This window comes from Bos taurus, chromosome 17 (assembly GCF_002263795.3).
Source record: "Bos taurus isolate L1 Dominette 01449 registration number 42190680 breed Hereford chromosome 17, ARS-UCD2.0, whole genome shotgun sequence".
In the NCBI taxonomy this organism is placed as follows: Eukaryota; Metazoa; Chordata; class Mammalia; order Artiodactyla; family Bovidae; genus Bos; species Bos taurus.
Window position 1 is genome coordinate 72975382 of NC_037344.1, and position 15288 is coordinate 72990669.

Here is a 15288-nt window from a genome sequence, read left to right on the forward strand (position 1 = left end):
GGTGCTGGATGGAAGCCACACACCCCCGTGTGCTGTGGAAGGTCGGCCACGTGAGCCGAGCCAGGGGAGTGCCGCGGTGCAGTGTAGTAGAGGAGTTTTGGTTTTTTTAATCCTTTTTGAACCTAAGTATAATACGGTTTTTGTGTTTCTGAAGCTGGAAATACAGCGGACAATTAGTAAAATACTTGACTTAGGATTTAAGTTATAATTTAGGTTCTGAAGAAGGGAGTCAAGTTTGCCCGTTCTGAAGCATGGAAGGCGCCCTTCTCAGGCAGTGTCACTGGACTCTCGGTGCCGGGAAGCGGAGGCCTCGGTCGCTGTGTGACGGCGCCTTTACGTCTCTTTGCAGGTGGAGGAAGACGGGTGCCCCTTCGGCTCGAGGACAGACTCGCGTAGTCGTCAGTCATTTAAGCTGAGTGCATTGTGATTTCCAATAATTGAGGCAGTGGTTCTAAAAGCTGTCTACATTAATGAAAAGAGCAATGTGGCCAGCTTGACTAAGCCGCCAGCGTGCACAGCGCGGGCAGGACGCACCCGGGTCTCGACGGACTTGTGCATGTTAGCTGTCTAGAGTTATGTCAGGGTTTTAAAAACTCTGGTCTTTTAAAGTAGTCCTAACCACTGTACTATGGAGACATGTGGGAGCCCCTCTCCTCTCCCGCGCGAGCCCGCAGGAGGAGTGGCGATGGAGGACCGAGCTCGCCCCCTCCGTGCGCTGCCCCGTGGACAGTCTCCACCACCTCCCCTGCAAACGTCCAGTGATGCAGAGGTAATGGACGTTGGCTCTGGTGGTGATGGACAGGCCGAACCCCCTGCCGAGGACCCGCTCAACTTCTACGGAGCTTCTCTTCTCTCCAAAGGATCCTCCTCTAAGGCCCGCCTCCTCGTAGACCCGAACTGTAGTGGCCACAGCCCGCGCACAGCGCGGCATGCACCTGCGGTCCGGAAGTTCTCCCCTGACCTTAAGTTGCTTAAGGATGTAAAGATTAGCGTGAGCTTTACGGAGAGCTGCAGGAGTGAGGACAGGAAGGTGCTGTACACGGGAGCGGAGCGCGACGTGCGGGCAGAGTGTGGCCTGGCCCTCAGCCCTGTCATTGGGGACGTGCATGCTGGTCCCTTTGGCGGGAGCGTGGGGAACGGGGTAGGCGCAGGGGGTGAGAGTGCGGGTAAGAGGGATGAGGAACATGAGCTGGATCAGGAAAAGAGAGTGGAGTATGCAGTGCTCGATGAGTTAGAAGATTTTACTGACAATTTGGAGCTAGATGAAGAAGGCGCAGGCGGGTTCACGGCTAAAGCGATCGTGCAGAGAGACAGAGTGGACGAAGAGGCCTTGAATTTCTCCTACGAGGTATGTCGGCGTCCCCTCCTTTGGAGCACTGTTAGCAAAACCCAAAGAGAGGTGTTTGGGAGTTGCAGCATCTGTGGGAAGCCCATGTTGCAATGTTGCAGAGGAAAAAACCCACAGGAGGTGGAAAGGTCCATGCGGAAAGAGAGAGCCGTCAGGAGTCCAGGGGTCCCAGCTCTGCTAACAGATAGTTTGGCTGGCAGGTCTGCCTTGCACCCTTGTCTCCGCCGACTTGGAAGGACCTGCTGGTCACGAGCGTGTGCCTCGGCTGCTGTTTCACCCTGTTTGTTTTTCAGATGCTCGCGCACCACAGAGGCGCACCTAGGCCCCTGAGACCACCTCTTCTCTGTGCTGTCGCTGATGCCTGCCGCGGGCAGGAATGCGGGTGCCAGGGGCCGCGGTTTCTGAACAGCGTGTTTTGCAGGATGATTTTGACAACGATGTTGATGCCCTTCTGGAAGAGGGCCTCTGTGCTCCCAAAAAGAGGCGAATGGAGGAGAAATACGGAGGAGACAGCGACCACCCGTCGGATGGGGAGACAAGCGTGCAGCCAATGATGACCAAGATTAAAACCGTTCTCAAAAGTGAGTAGGGCCGGGAAGTAGCAAGGCTCTCGGGCGCATGTACACTCTGGGAGAGCCCTCAGGCTGCCGGGAGGCGGTCTGGGCGGCTGTGTGCGACTGTGGGCAGGAGGGTCCCGTTGGTGCCAGCAGCTTGGAGCGTGAGGACACAGCACTGCCAGGGCGTGGGGGAGGGGGCTCTGGGGTGTGGAGGCCGCGGATGGAGGCGGTGCTGAGCGTAGGGGCTGCTCATGGCCCCCGTCTGAGTTCTGGGTTCTGTGCCGAGTGCTGGGGAAGCCACTGGAAGCAGGCAGGACTCATTCCATAGTCTGCTCTGAAAGCACGACCCATGGCCGTGTGTGGGCAGAGGTGGAGGGGTCACGGGTACACTGGAAAGAGCGGTTGGGGTGCCCAGAGCTGCCCTGTGCGGCCACCTGCTGACACGGGGACGTCTCGGGCTCCCTGTTTCTGCCTTGGCCTGGGGGTGCCTCTTGGTGTCGGGTGGGCGGTGGGAAGGGGCTGGAGAGACTCGGGCACACAGGCGATGCCTTCTGCTGAGCACCGTGCAGGTGGCCGGCATGACAGGAGGAACTGAGGCGTGGCCGGTGCGCCGTTTCCCGTCGGCAGGGCAGGGCGTGTGTCTGCCGCGTGGGCTCTGGTCTGCTCACGGTCACGAACACGCCTCCTTCTCCTCGGGTACCCGGGGCTGGTTGCAGGCAGCTCCTGGCCCAGCCCTCGGGGCAGGGGTGCCTGAGGGGGCCTGTGCGTGCCCAGCCTTGCCTGCCCTCCCGGGGCTGTCCTGATGCTGGTGCTCGCCTGGCGTCAGCCGCTTGCGGGTGTCAGACCTGGCACGAGGGAGTCGTTCCGTTTCCACAAGAGTCGGTGGGGTGGTTTTCATCTCATCCGTGTGTTTTTTAGATTCCACGTGGCGTTTCACTTTTGTGTCTGAGCTTTTTACTTGGCTCCCGATATTAGTAAGAAGAGCAAGCTGTCCTTAAGGCATCTCCCAGCAGCAGGCCTGTCCTTGGCAGCTCGGGACAGTGCAGGCTTGCCACCTGGTCACAGGGAGCAGTGACCCACAGTCTGTGGTTCCTAGCGGAGCCTACCCAGCCCCTGTGGCTGTACCCGCGGGAGGCGGGCAGAGAGGCAGTGTCAGGGCGGCAGAGCTGCAGCGAGGCCCCGTGTCTTGCGGAGCGCTGCTCAGGGCTCTGCGGTGTGTCCGGGGACTAGAGCAGGTGAGGAGGGTCTGGTGCCCGTGGGTCCCCCAGAGGCTCGGGCCCAGCACGCAGAGGAGCAGGCTTGCAGGCGGGGCTGGGCTCTCCTGGTGGGGGTGGGCCACCCCACCCTGCTCAGAGCTTTTCTGTAAGGCTGGCTCCAGCATGCTGCTGTTTCCCCCCGGGGGCTGACTGTGACTGTCCTGACGGCGCCCATGCGCCTGTGACCACAGCTGTTCTTGCTCCGCGCAGGCCGTGGCCGCCCGCCGACGGAGCCGCTGCCCGATGGCTGGATCATGACGTTCCACAATTCCGGAGTGCCCGTGTACCTGCACCGGGAGTCGCGGGTGGTCACCTGGTCCAGGCCCTACTTCCTGGGCACGGGGAGCATCCGGGTAGGGGCCGTGTCCGTCCTGCATGTGGTCTTGCGAGCTGCAGGAGGAGGGTGGTCGCCAGGCAGGCCGGTGGGGGCATCAGAGGCCCGCACGTCCGGCCTGGTGAGCTGTGCGGTCTCCCCGCCCGCAGAAACACGGCCCTCCCCTGACCAGCATCCCCTGCCTGCACTACCGGAAGATGAAGGACAGTGAGGAGCGGGAGCGGGCCGCGGGGATAGCCCCCCCCGAGCCGGAGCTGCCCCCGGACGAGCCCGACCCGCTGGGCACCGACGCGGGGCCCCCGGACGAGAAGGACCCGCTGGGGGCTGAGGCGGCACCCGGGGCCCTGGGGCAGGTGAAGGCCAAGGTGGAGGTGTGCAAGGACGAGTCGGTCGGTAAGCTTCGGGGCGAACTTGGTCCCCAAGAAGGAGCCCGCCCCCGCGCTCAGGAGACCCGCCCGCCGACCGGGGCCGCTGCCCAGACAGCCTTTGGTCACGACCGTCGGGCCTCTTGGCGCAGGGTGTGTGCGTGTTGGTCCTGGGTCCCACTGCTGGGGTGGGCGCAGCCACTGTCTCAGCCCCGCGGGTGCCCTCAGTCCTGGGTCACCCCTCCCTGGCCCGCGTCTCTTCTGTAGGGGCAGCTCTCTTAACCCCTGTCCAGTCCCTGTTAGAGGGTGGTGCGTGTTTGATCCCAGCTGTCTGTGCTCCTGCCCGTGAGGGGCTGGGGGCTGCTCCCAAGGAGGGGCTGCATCTGGGGCTGGTGGGGAAGCCTCCGGGGGGCACGCTGGTGCTCCATGGGCACGAGGGTATTCTCGAGACACAGCTGGAGGGGCTCCCATCTGCCTGATGGTCTCCCTGTGGCACCATCCTCAGCATGTGCCCACTGGTCTACACTGCTGTGTGGGGAGCTCTGTGGTTTCGCTCCGTCCCTAAGTGTGCAAGCATGTGCGTGGCGTCCAGGCCTCTGGGGGACACAGCGGGGGGGTGCTGACGGGAGGCCTGGGGTCCTGGGGGAGAGGCGGGGGCAGGAGGCCGTGCTGGGCTTGACGCCTCTGCTGTGAGCCATTGGCACCTGGTTCTGGATGGGTAGAAGGTCCTGGAGGCTAATAGTGGTGTTTTTTTTAAGCGTTCCTTTTTCTTTGTTTATTTTTGTTTTTCTGTTCTAAATAAACTAAAAGGGTAGCCTGGAAGTTTCTCCCTGGGGGACCTGGCAGAGCGAAGGAGCTTGATTGCTTGGCTCCTCATCCTTGAGGGGAAGCGGGAGGGGTGTTGTGTGGCTGGACCCGTCCTGCCACCGAGGGGGTGACTTTGGCTGGGAGTCAGTCACTCGGGTGTCTGGTCGATCCGTGCAGACCTTGAGGAGTTCCGGAATTACCTGGAGAAGCGCTTTGACTTTGAGCAAGTGACCGTGAAGAAGTTCAGGACGTGGGCTGAGCGTCGGCAGTTCAACCGAGAAATGAAGCGAAAACAGGCCGAGTCCGAGAGGCCCATCCTGCCCGCCAACCAGAAGCTCATCACGCTGTCTGTGCAGGACGCGCCCACGAAGAAAGGTGAGCCTGGCCTCGTCCGCCCTGCGGCCCAGGGGTCCCTCCCGCAGGCGGGGGTTCAGGCTGTTCTGAGATGACCCCTGTCGTCACGTCACAGAGTTTGTCATCAACCCCAACGGGAAGTCTGAGGTGTGCATCCTGCACGAGTACATGCAGCGCGTGCTCAAGGTCCGCCCCGTGTATAGCTTCTTTGAGTGCGGTGAGTGCCCCTATCCCAGCCTCCCCGTCCCGCCTTCCGTCTCGGCCTCGGGCATCAGTCAGGGGCAGCCCCGCCTGCTGGGATGAGACAGGAAATGGAGGGGGTCATCCTTGCCTGCTGTCCCCTCCTTCCCACAGCCCCCCCCCAGGCCTCGGGCTGGAGGAGCCGCAGGGCTGCCGGCTCCCTCGGTGCTGCCCTCAGCACTCCTGAGTGAAGGCTGGAAGCTCAGGTCCACCGTGGTCTCCCTTTTTCTCGGGCTTACCAAGTCTGGGTTCCTGCCCCTCGCATTCTGTGTGCACCCCACGCCCGTCCATCTTTCTCAGACCTTGGTCTCTGTCGCTGGCGGCTCTGCCTCTGGCCTGTCTCCCTGTGTGGCTGCCCAGTGCCCCGGGGACCCCCGCCCTGCCTTCCTGCAGCAGCCCTGCCCCACACTCTGCGGTGAGCAGAGTGTGTGTGTGCTGGTGTGCTGTGAACATCCTGGCCATGTGTGTTTTAAAGTGGTCATTTTAATTTAAGAGAACCCAAGTGAGCCTTTTGGTGCCTCGGTGACCATTGACGGTGTGACCTATGGATCTGGAACGGCGAGCAGCAAAAAACTGGCCAAGAACAAAGCTGGTAACGTGCCTCCTGGTGTCAGAGGGACCATGTGAACCATCCTGGCTGGAGGTGGGGCGGGCGAGTCTGGTATCTATGGAGTGATCCACTTGGATCTTTTTAAGTCATACACTCACTGGGAAGGATTCACCAAGAAGGCAGAATGTGAGAAGCGAACATAGAAGACCTTCGTCCGCTCGGGGGGGCGGGGTGCCCACGCCTCCTGCCCCGGCCCTCCACACCCCGCCCTCCCCCACCGCCACACACACAGCGCTCTGTGCTGCCTGAGCCTGGGTGCCGTCTGTGTAGACCCCGCACGGCAGGCATGCTCCTTGGGGGTCCTGACATTCGTGAGGACCGCTCCCGAGTGCTTCCGGTGAAACTTGGGGCTGCCAGTCTGGAGCACAGCTGGGCAGGCCCTGGAGGCTCCTCCTGTCAAGCCTGCTGCCTGGCTGTACCCCTGCCAGCGCAGCAGCGTGCTTCTGGGAGCTGTCTAGCCCCTCTCCTGGGGAGGCACTGTGCCAGGCTGCGCCGGGGTCACGTGGTCTCTCCCCCACCGCCCAGGAGGCCCCTCCGCTTTAGAGAGGCTCCAGAGGGTCTTCCGGCTCCACCCATCAGTGGGCTGTTTGCGGGCTCTCAGGGCAGAAAGCTGTGAGGTGCTCAGCATCCCCAGCCCACCCTGGCGAGGCCGGCTCCTGCAGGCGCGCTCCTGTGCCCGGTGCTGTGCCCAGGGCACCCACGCTCGGCCCGCAGAACTCCCCGAGTGCTGCTCCACCCCTGGGGCCTGCATCCTGTCTGAGCTTGGCCCCTCACCTGGTGCTCCTCCCCACAGCCCGCGCCACGCTGGAGATCCTCATCCCCGACTTCGTCAAGCAGACGTCGGAGGAGAAGCCCAGAGACAGCGAGGAGCTGGAGGTGAGCTTGGGCCCGCCGTTCGCATCGGGACCGGGAGCCCGCCTGTCTCTGTGGGCGGGGGCCGTCCCCTGTCGGGTCTGCGTCCCCATCTCGCTGTGGGTGTGAGAGGCTGCATTTGCCATATTGCAATGAAGTCATGCTGCACCGACAGCTGTGTGGTGGACGAGCCTTTGAGGCAGAGGCTGCAAAAGCTGGACTGTTCTTTGTGTTGAGAACCACTTAGAACTGTTTGTGAGCTGTTTTGGGTGGATTGCTTCTGTGGGTTTTTGCAGCGAGGGCTTCTCACACTGAAGGATGCATCCTTTTTTTAAATACCGAGCTGTCTCTGTTTCTTCCGTGCCGGGCTTAGTTGCGTCACGTGGGCTCTAGTTCCCTGGCCAGGGACAGAACCCAGGCCGGCCCCTCGCAGTGGAAGCATGCTGTCAACCAGCAGACCACCAGGGAAGCCCTGCACTCTTTTTCCACAGCACCTTTGTTGAAGTGTAACTTAGATACACCGTAGTTTTTCCCTTTTACGCTACACAGCACAGTGGGTTTTGTGCGCTCAGCTTGTGTTCATCACTCCGGAAGGAAGCCCCGGCCCGCCATCTGAGCCCAGGCTTGTCCCGCCCGCCAGCCCTGCGGCGCTGGCTGCTTTCTGTGCTGGGCCCGCAGCCTCTGACCTCTGCAGTTAGTGGGGCCAGACCCACGTGCTCCTGCTGCTGAGCCGGGGCTTTATCGGCATGAGGACGTTTCCTTCCACTCCTGGTTTGCTGACTGTTTCTGTCTGCAGTGGATGTTGGGTTTTGAATTTTCTGCTTCTATGAGATGATCACATGGTTTTTATCTTTGATTCCACTGGTGTGGGGTTGTGCTTCTTAGCTTTTGAGCATGAAACAGACCTTGCCTTCCTGGGATGAGTGCCCTCAGTTGTGCCGCACAGCTACCTTTGTGTGTGGACGGGCTTGGCTCGCTGCCGTTTTGTTAAGGATTTCTGAAGCTGTGTTTCTAAGGGGTGCTGGTCTGTATTTTTTTTCCTTATGATGTCTTTGGTGTTGGTATCAGGGCAGTACTTGCCTCATAGCATGAGTGGGAAAGTGTTCCTTTCTCTTTCATCGTGTGGAATAGTTTGTGAAGGATTGATGTTAATTTTTTTAACACTTGGTAGAATTCACCAGGGAAACCGTCTGTGCCTGGACTTTTCCTTGTTTTCAAGGTGTTTACTTGTTATGCGTTTTCAGGTTTTCTGCTGCTGCTCGAGCCGGCTGTGGGATTCTGGGTCTGTGCAGGAGTTTTCCCGGTTGGCCGGGCCCTCCTGGGGCCTGGCGTTCGCCGTGCCCTCTGGTGGCATCCTTGCGTTCGTCCCTGAGTGTCAGCAGTTTGAGTCTTGTTTTCTTTCGGCCACTCTCGGTGTCTGTGCGTCGCTGGTCTTCTCACAGCGGCTGCTGCTTGTGTGGCAGTTCTCGTTTATTCTCTGTTTCAGTTCCAGCCTTATTTATTTATTTTTTTTTCTGCCAGGCTTGTGTTTGGTTTGTCCTTTTTTCTAGTTTCTTAAGGTTTAGGGTATTGATTTGAGGTCTTTTTAAATGTGGAGTTTACAGCTGTCAATTTTCTTCTGTGTACTAATTTGCATCCCATAATTTTGCTTTAATATATGTTGTGTTTTTCTTCTTATCTGTGTCACAATATTTTCCTGACTTCTCTTGTGATTTTTTTCTTTGAGCCAGTGGTTATTTTAGGACCGTTTTAGTTCAGTTCAGTCGCTCAGTCATGTCCGACTCTTTGCGACCCCATGAACTGCAGCACGCCAGGCCTCCCTGTCCATCACCAACTCCCCGAGTTCACTCAGACTCACGTCCATCGAGTCGGTGATGCCACCCAGCCATCTCATCCTCTGCCATCCCCTTCTCCTCCTGCCCCCAATCCCTCCCAGCATCAGGGTCTTTTCCAATGAGTCAACTCTTCGCATGAGGTGGCCACAGTATTGGAGTTTCAGCTTCAGCATCAGTCCTTCCAGTGAATATTCAGGGCTGATCTCCTTCAGAATGGACTGGTTGGATCTCCTTGCAGTCCAAGGGACTCTCAAGAGTCTTCTCCAACACCACAGTTCAAAAGCATCAATTCTTCGGTGCTCAGCTTTCTTCACAGTCCAACTCTCACATCAGTACATGACCACTGGAAAAACCATAGCCTTGACTAGATGGACCTTTGTTGGCAAAGTAATGTCTCTGCTTTTCAATATGCTATCTAGGTTGGTCATAACTTTTCTTCCAAGGAGTAAGCGTCTTATAATTTCATGGCTGCAGTTACCATCTGCAGTGATTTTGGAGCCCCCAAAAATAAAGTCTGACACTGTTTCCACTGTTTCCCCATCTATTTCCCATGAAGTGATGGGACCAGATGCCATGATCTTTGTTTTCTGAATGTTGAGCTTTAAGCCAACTTTCTGCCATAAGGGTGGTGTCATCTGCATATCTGAGGTTATTGATATTTCTCCCGGCAATCTTGATTCCAGCTTGTGCTTCTTCCAGCCCAGCATTTCTCATGATGTACTCTGCATATAAGTTAAATAAGCAGGGTGACAATATACAGCCTTGACGTACTCCTTTTCCTATTTGGAACCAGTCTGTTGTTCGATGTCCAGTTCTAACTGGTGCTTCCTGACCCGCGTACAAATTTCTCAAGAGGCAGGTCAGGTGGTCTGGTATTCCCATCTCTTGCAGAATTTTCCACAGTTTATTGTGAGCCACACAGTCAAAGGCTTTGGCATAGTCAATAAAGCAGAAATAGATGTTTTTCTGCAACTCTCTTGCTTTTTCGATGATCCACTGGATGTTGCCAATTTGGTCTGTGGTTCCTCTGCCTTTTCTAAAACCAGCTTGAACATCTGGAAGTTCACGTTTCACGTATTGCTGAAGCCTGGCTTGGAGAATTTTGAGCATTACTTTACTAGCGTGTGAGATGAGTGCAATTGTGCGGTAGTTTGAGCATTCTTTGGCGTTGCGTTTCTTTAGGATTGGAATAAAAACTGACCTTTTCCAGTCCTGAGGCCACTGCTGATAATTTGCTGGCATATTGAGTGCAGCACTTTCACAGCATCATCTTTCAGGATTTGAAATAACTCCACTGGAATTCCATCACCTCCACTAGCTTTGTTCGTAGTGATGCTTCCTAAGGCCCACTTGACTTCACATTCCAGGATGTCTGGCTCTAGGTGAGTGATCACACCATCGTGGTTATCTGGGTCGTGAAGATCTTTTTCTGTACCGTTTAGGACCGTTTACTTTTCATGTATTTGTGCATCTCCCCAGTTTCCTTCAGTTATTCTTTTTTAAAATATTTCTTTATTTGGCTGACTCAAGTCTTAGTTGCAGCATGTAGGATCTAGTTCCCTGACCAGGAACCGAACCCTGCTTCTCAGCATTAGGAGCATGGAGTCTTAGCCACTGGACCACCAGGGAGGTCTCCAGTTACTGATTTCTATCTTAATTCCATTGTGATTCAGAACCACAGCTTGTGTGATTCCAGCTGGTCCCTTTAACGCTTGTCGAGGCTTGTCCAGGGGTGTGCGCCCTCCTGGGGGGGTCTGTCCTGGAGAGAGCGGCGAGTCCCCAGCTACTGCCGAGCTGTCGCTTCACTGCCCTCAGGTTTGCTCCCTATATTTGGGGCTGTTAGGCACATATGTCTTTGTGATAATGTAATAAAGAAACACATAGACGTTTGGTCTCTGTCCTTGGTCCCTGCAAAGAGCTACTGCAGTAGAGAAATTGCCGTTTGGTTTTTGTCCCCAGTTCCTGAAACAGCTCCTTCTGATAAAAGTGAAGGGGACATTTGGGATTTCCCTGGCGGTCCTATGGCTGGGACTCCACACTTCTGATGCAGGGGAATTGGGATCCTGCGTGCCAGGAGGTGCAGCCAGAAAGTAAAAACAATTTAAGTGAAGGGAACCCTTTATTCTAACCCCTTCCCTCCGCCTGAGTTCACGTCAAGGTGGCCCAAGGCAGGGGGCTGGTTGCTGGGGGCGCCGCTGTGCAGTCAGGGGGTAGGACCTGCAGCCCCATCCTCTGCCCCCCGTGCCTGGGGGTGGGTTCTTCCCTCGTGGCCGGCGGTCTGAGCAGCACCCTGACTGCGGGGCTCAGGGTGCCCTGGCTGGCTAACACCCAGAGGTGCTGGGAGGGAGGCACACTCAGACAGGGTGCTTTTCCACTCGCTGGGATCAAGGCCCCCTCCTGACGCTGTGGGGGAGGAAGCCCCCTCGCTCCTGGAGGAGCAGGTTCCTGGAGTTCTGTATGAAGATGGTGGGGCTGGGGGCCCCAGGAGCTGGACAGTCGGGGAAGGGGCCTCCCCGAGAGGCTCTGACAGAGTGTTTGGTTCTGGGTCACGGCCAGCCTGCGAGGTGAACACAGCACTGCCATGGAGGGGCTGTGCTCCTGAGGGTCCCAGCTGGCTCCGGGCTGGCGAGGCCCCTGTTGCCAGTTTCCTTCTCTGTGAACCGGCTGGGCGCCTCCTCTTCGTCACCGTGGCTGAGTTTCTATTCTTTTGTGTCTGGTCACTTTCTCTATTCTAAATTCACTTACAATGGTTTTCAAGGTTTTTTCCAAAGGTTGTGTGTCTTTAGCTTTCTGGCCAAGTCATCCCATCAGACTCTGGTTCAGGATGGGCTCCGCGGCCAGCAGGCAGGCGTGTCTTGGGCGACCTGGCCCGAGGTGTGGTGCAGTGTCGCTGAGAGGCCGTGACAAGGGCTGGGGCGGCTGGACAGGCCCTGGGCATGGCTGGCACTCACCGGCTGCTTCTCTTTGTAGTATTTCAACCACATCAGTATCGAGGACTCGCGGGTCTACGAGCTGACCAGCAAGGCCGGGCTGCTCTCCCCCTACCAGATCCTCCACGAGTGCCTTAAAAGGTGGGGTGTCCCTGCTGGGGGCCTCCCCAGGGGACCGGTGGGGCCTGGGAGAGCCCTTCTGGACTGGGAGCTGCGGTTTGGGGAGGACGGTGGGTGCCGTCTCGGGGCGATGTTGCTTACTGTCTGCTTTATCCCCCAGAAACCACGGGATGGGAGATACCTCCATCAAGTTTGAAGTGGTTCCTGGTAAAAACCAGAAGAGCGAATACGTCATGGCGTGCGGCAAGCACACAGTGCGCGGCTGGTGTAAGCCCCGCCCCTCCCCCCGCACACACGTGGGCCTGCTTTCAGTGGCCGCAGGGTCCGCTGCCCAGGCCCACTGGGGCCTCAGCCCTGTGCCGGCAGCTCCGGGCATGCCTGCCGCTCTGCACATCACCCTGAGACCCAGCCAGCCTGCACGCCGCTGTAGTGGCTAGTGTCCCGGGCTTGAGCTGCTCACCTGGCTGGGCCGTGGCCCCGGCTGCCAGCATGGCCTGCCCAGCGCTGGGTCCGTGGGAGGGGACCGGGCCCGCTGCTCTTCGCCTCGCCCAGGGCTGGAGGTAGCCTCACATAGAGACTGTGGGACTGTCTAAACACAGCCCAGCACCGGGTAAGGGAGAAGGTCATGCTCGAGCAGGCTGCGGGAGATTGTGCAGACTGGGCCGTCCCCCACGGACACCAGTGCTTGCTGAGGCCCAGCGCTGAGCAGGGGGCAGGGTGGGAACAGACCCACCCAGGCCAGAGGCCCCGTGCCCCTCCAGCCTGCTCTGCACCCCGGCCTCTCCTCCCTCCGTCTAGAAACATCCGCCGCACAGCACTCCCCTCCGGCCCCAGCCTGCCCTGCGGGATGCATCATCTATGTGTCTGCAGCTGCAGGCAGGGGGCCTTGACAGCTGCGGCCTGGGGGACGTCCTGCCCCCCTGTGCCTCTGGTGGGCAGGGCTGTGTGGAGTGTGCCGTCTGGACACAGTGCCCTGTGGACATGGGTGTCTTGACTCTGTCCGCGTCTCCGCCCAGGCAAGAACAAGCGCGTTGGGAAGCAGTTGGCGTCTCAGAAGATCCTGCAACTGCTGCACCCGCATGTCAAGAACTGGGGGTCCTTGCTGCGCATGTATGGCCGTGAGAGCAGCAAGATGGTCAAGCAGGTAACGGAGTTGGGGGGCACGGCGGCCGGGCGGGCGCTGTCCCGGGCACCAGCACCATGTGCCTCTCAACAGCCCGCACGTGTCTGTTCTCTGTTTCGGCCGAGATGTTGAGATTTCACAATGCTGTTAAGTTTTTGTGCATTTACGGGAAAGTACAGGAAAGTGACGTCTGGTTTTTGATTATTTTCCCCCGACTTCAGAAACAGTCCCCAGTGAGTGGTGGGTATGGAGGGTGAGGACTGCGGGGGGCACCCCAGCCATTCCCGGAGAGCTCCTGGCTCTGGGCTGGGGGGTGTGGGGGGCCCTGAGGCGCTGGGCCGTGTGTGGCTGAGCCGCTGCCTTCCTGTCTCTGCGTGGAGAGCGTCCTGCTGGTCCGGGAGCCGGGGAGAAGTGTGCCCGGCCCTGCCAGGAGGCCCCAGAGCCATCGGGTGGGGCGCAGCCTGCAGGCACCCTCACACCGCGCTCACCCCATGGATGTGTGGGGAGTGTGGCGTCGGCCCTCTGGCAGCCGCGGGGCTGGGCAAGCCTGGGCCGGCGCGTGCCGTCCCCCTGACCACGTTGGGTCCCGGCCACCCTCGCCGGATGCCTCTGGGCATGGTGCATGCCTGGCTGGCAGGCTGTGGGGGCTGGCACACGCCCCACGCCGGAGGCGGCTGAAGCAGGGGCAGCCAGCAGCTTGGCAGGTGGGTTGTGGGAGGGGAGGCCCCGGCCGGTGCTGCCAGCAGGCTCTGCTCCGCAGGAGACCTCGGACAAGAGCGTGATCGAGCTGCAGCAGTTCGCTCGCAAGAACAAGCCCAACCTGCACATCCTGAGCAAGCTGCAGGAGGAGATGCGGCGGCTGGCGGAGGAGCGGGTATGCGTTGGCTCCGAGCCCCTGGGGGCTGCGACCCTGACCCTCCTCTTGGGGCGTGCATCCCGACTGACGCCCCGGAAGCACCAGTGCGTGGTGCTGTGTGCTGGGCTCGCTCCCTCCCCAGGGCCCCACTGCGCCTGGGCTGTAGTCCCTGCGGCCCCGCCTGACCTCAGTGTCCTTCCAGGAGGAGACGCGCAAGAAGCCCAAGATGTCCATCGTGGCTTCCGCACAGCCCGGCGGCGAGCCCCTGTGCACCGTGGACGTGTGAGGGCGGCCGGCGCAGGGCTGCCAGCGCACTGGGGACCTCCCCACACACCCTGCCACCCAGGCCTCTGGCCCCCGCCCCCGCCGCACGCCCGACGGCAGGCCACGCAGCTCCCCTGGAGGCCACCTACAGTCCGGGCGGCTGTGTCCCGGCCTCCACCCACCTGCCGCACAGGCAGACACGGACAGCTGGGAGATCGCTGTGAGGCTCTGGTCGTGTGGACAGACCCTGAAGGTTTTCATGAATTTTATATGTAACGTGCACTGACCAGAAGTGATAGTTGACGTGAAATGTGAAGGCCATGCACCCCCGGCTCCCACAGGCGTGGAGTGACCCAGCCAGAAGGCGCAGGCTGGTCCCCTCCCCTTCCAGCCTCCTGGGTTTTCCTTCTTTTTTCTGAAAAAGTTAACAGTAGGAAGGACTGTTTAAAATGAACAGGATTTAGTACCACAGCTATTTTTCAGAGATTGCAGGCAAACCACCACCAGAGAGGCATTGCCTGCGGGCGTGGGCGCTGCCCTGCCTGCTTGCTGGCCTGGCGTCCGTTCTTAGTGCTCTGAACACGCCTTCGTAGGTAGAGGCCCCTCACCTTTGCTGGCCTCTGGTAACTTTTTACTAAGTTTTTGCACAGTCCAGTCTGTCAACCCATCAATTTTTAAAGCTTTTATGATATTTTAGCATTTGGAAAGAAGCTTTTACAGTGAGGGTAGAAGATAGGTGTGGAATCACGTAGCAGATGTGACCAGTTAATGCATTTTAGCTCGTGAACTTACTTAAAGAGGAACTGAAGATGCTCATGCTGGTGCAGGTGGCCCTCGAGTTCACCTGTGGCTGTGCGGCGTGACCAGGTGGCCCCGGGGATGGGGGCGGGTCTGTCCCACCCCAGGCCCCGGCGGGGGGCTGCTGTCCCCACCCTTAGCTGCGGAGCCTTCTGAACGCCCCCCACGTGACTGAGGTCAGCCCCTGTGGACCTTTGTTAAGCAATCCACAAATCAAGTCGCTGTAATTATACGCTTGCTTCTGTCCTGTCCCGTCTACGGTGGCGAATAATAACTTGACTGTAACTGTTTTTGCCCTTAAAGCAGCCAGTGCACCACCCTGACCCAATGCGTCATGCAGCAGGTGGTGACCTCACCGTGGTCCTGCCTCCCTCTGTCCCCTTCCCTGGGTGTGGGCATGGCTCTGCTGCAGGGGCAGAGGGCAGGGAGGGCCTGTGGGGGCAGCTGGGCCACGGCCATAGGCATGAGTCTTGACGGGTGGGAAGCGGAGCTGTCCCAAGGGAACGGCCAGCCTGCTAGTCCTGGGGCTGCGGGTCCTCCACAGGCTGTAGCCTCGCAGAGGGTGGGGGTCCCCAGCTCCTCTCAGCTCTTGCCGCCACCAGGAGGGGCAGCCTCTGGGGCAGGGAGAGATGGATGGGG

At 59.1% G+C, this 15288-nt stretch overlaps 1 protein-coding gene and 1 non-coding gene across 2 annotated transcripts; both read left to right on the forward strand.

The window, feature by feature from the left end:
- The first annotated feature begins 621 nt into the window (after positions 1–621).
- On the forward strand, positions 622–14934 carry DGCR8 (DGCR8 microprocessor complex subunit). The gene is given in 13 exon segments (NM_001101204.1): positions 622–1348; positions 1770–1929; positions 3372–3514; positions 3645–3888; positions 4845–5042; positions 5137–5238; positions 5755–5853; positions 6665–6747; positions 11529–11629; positions 11769–11875; positions 12625–12752; positions 13492–13605; positions 13790–14934. Coding segments are annotated over 13 exon segments (2283 nt in total). The 5' UTR covers positions 622–628; the 3' UTR covers positions 13874–14934.
- MIR1306 (microRNA mir-1306) lies at positions 737–794 on the forward strand. Its single transcript, NR_030888.1, has one exon. It is a non-coding gene; the product is annotated as a microRNA mir-1306 (primary transcript).
- Positions 14935–15288: the final 354 nt, after the last annotated feature.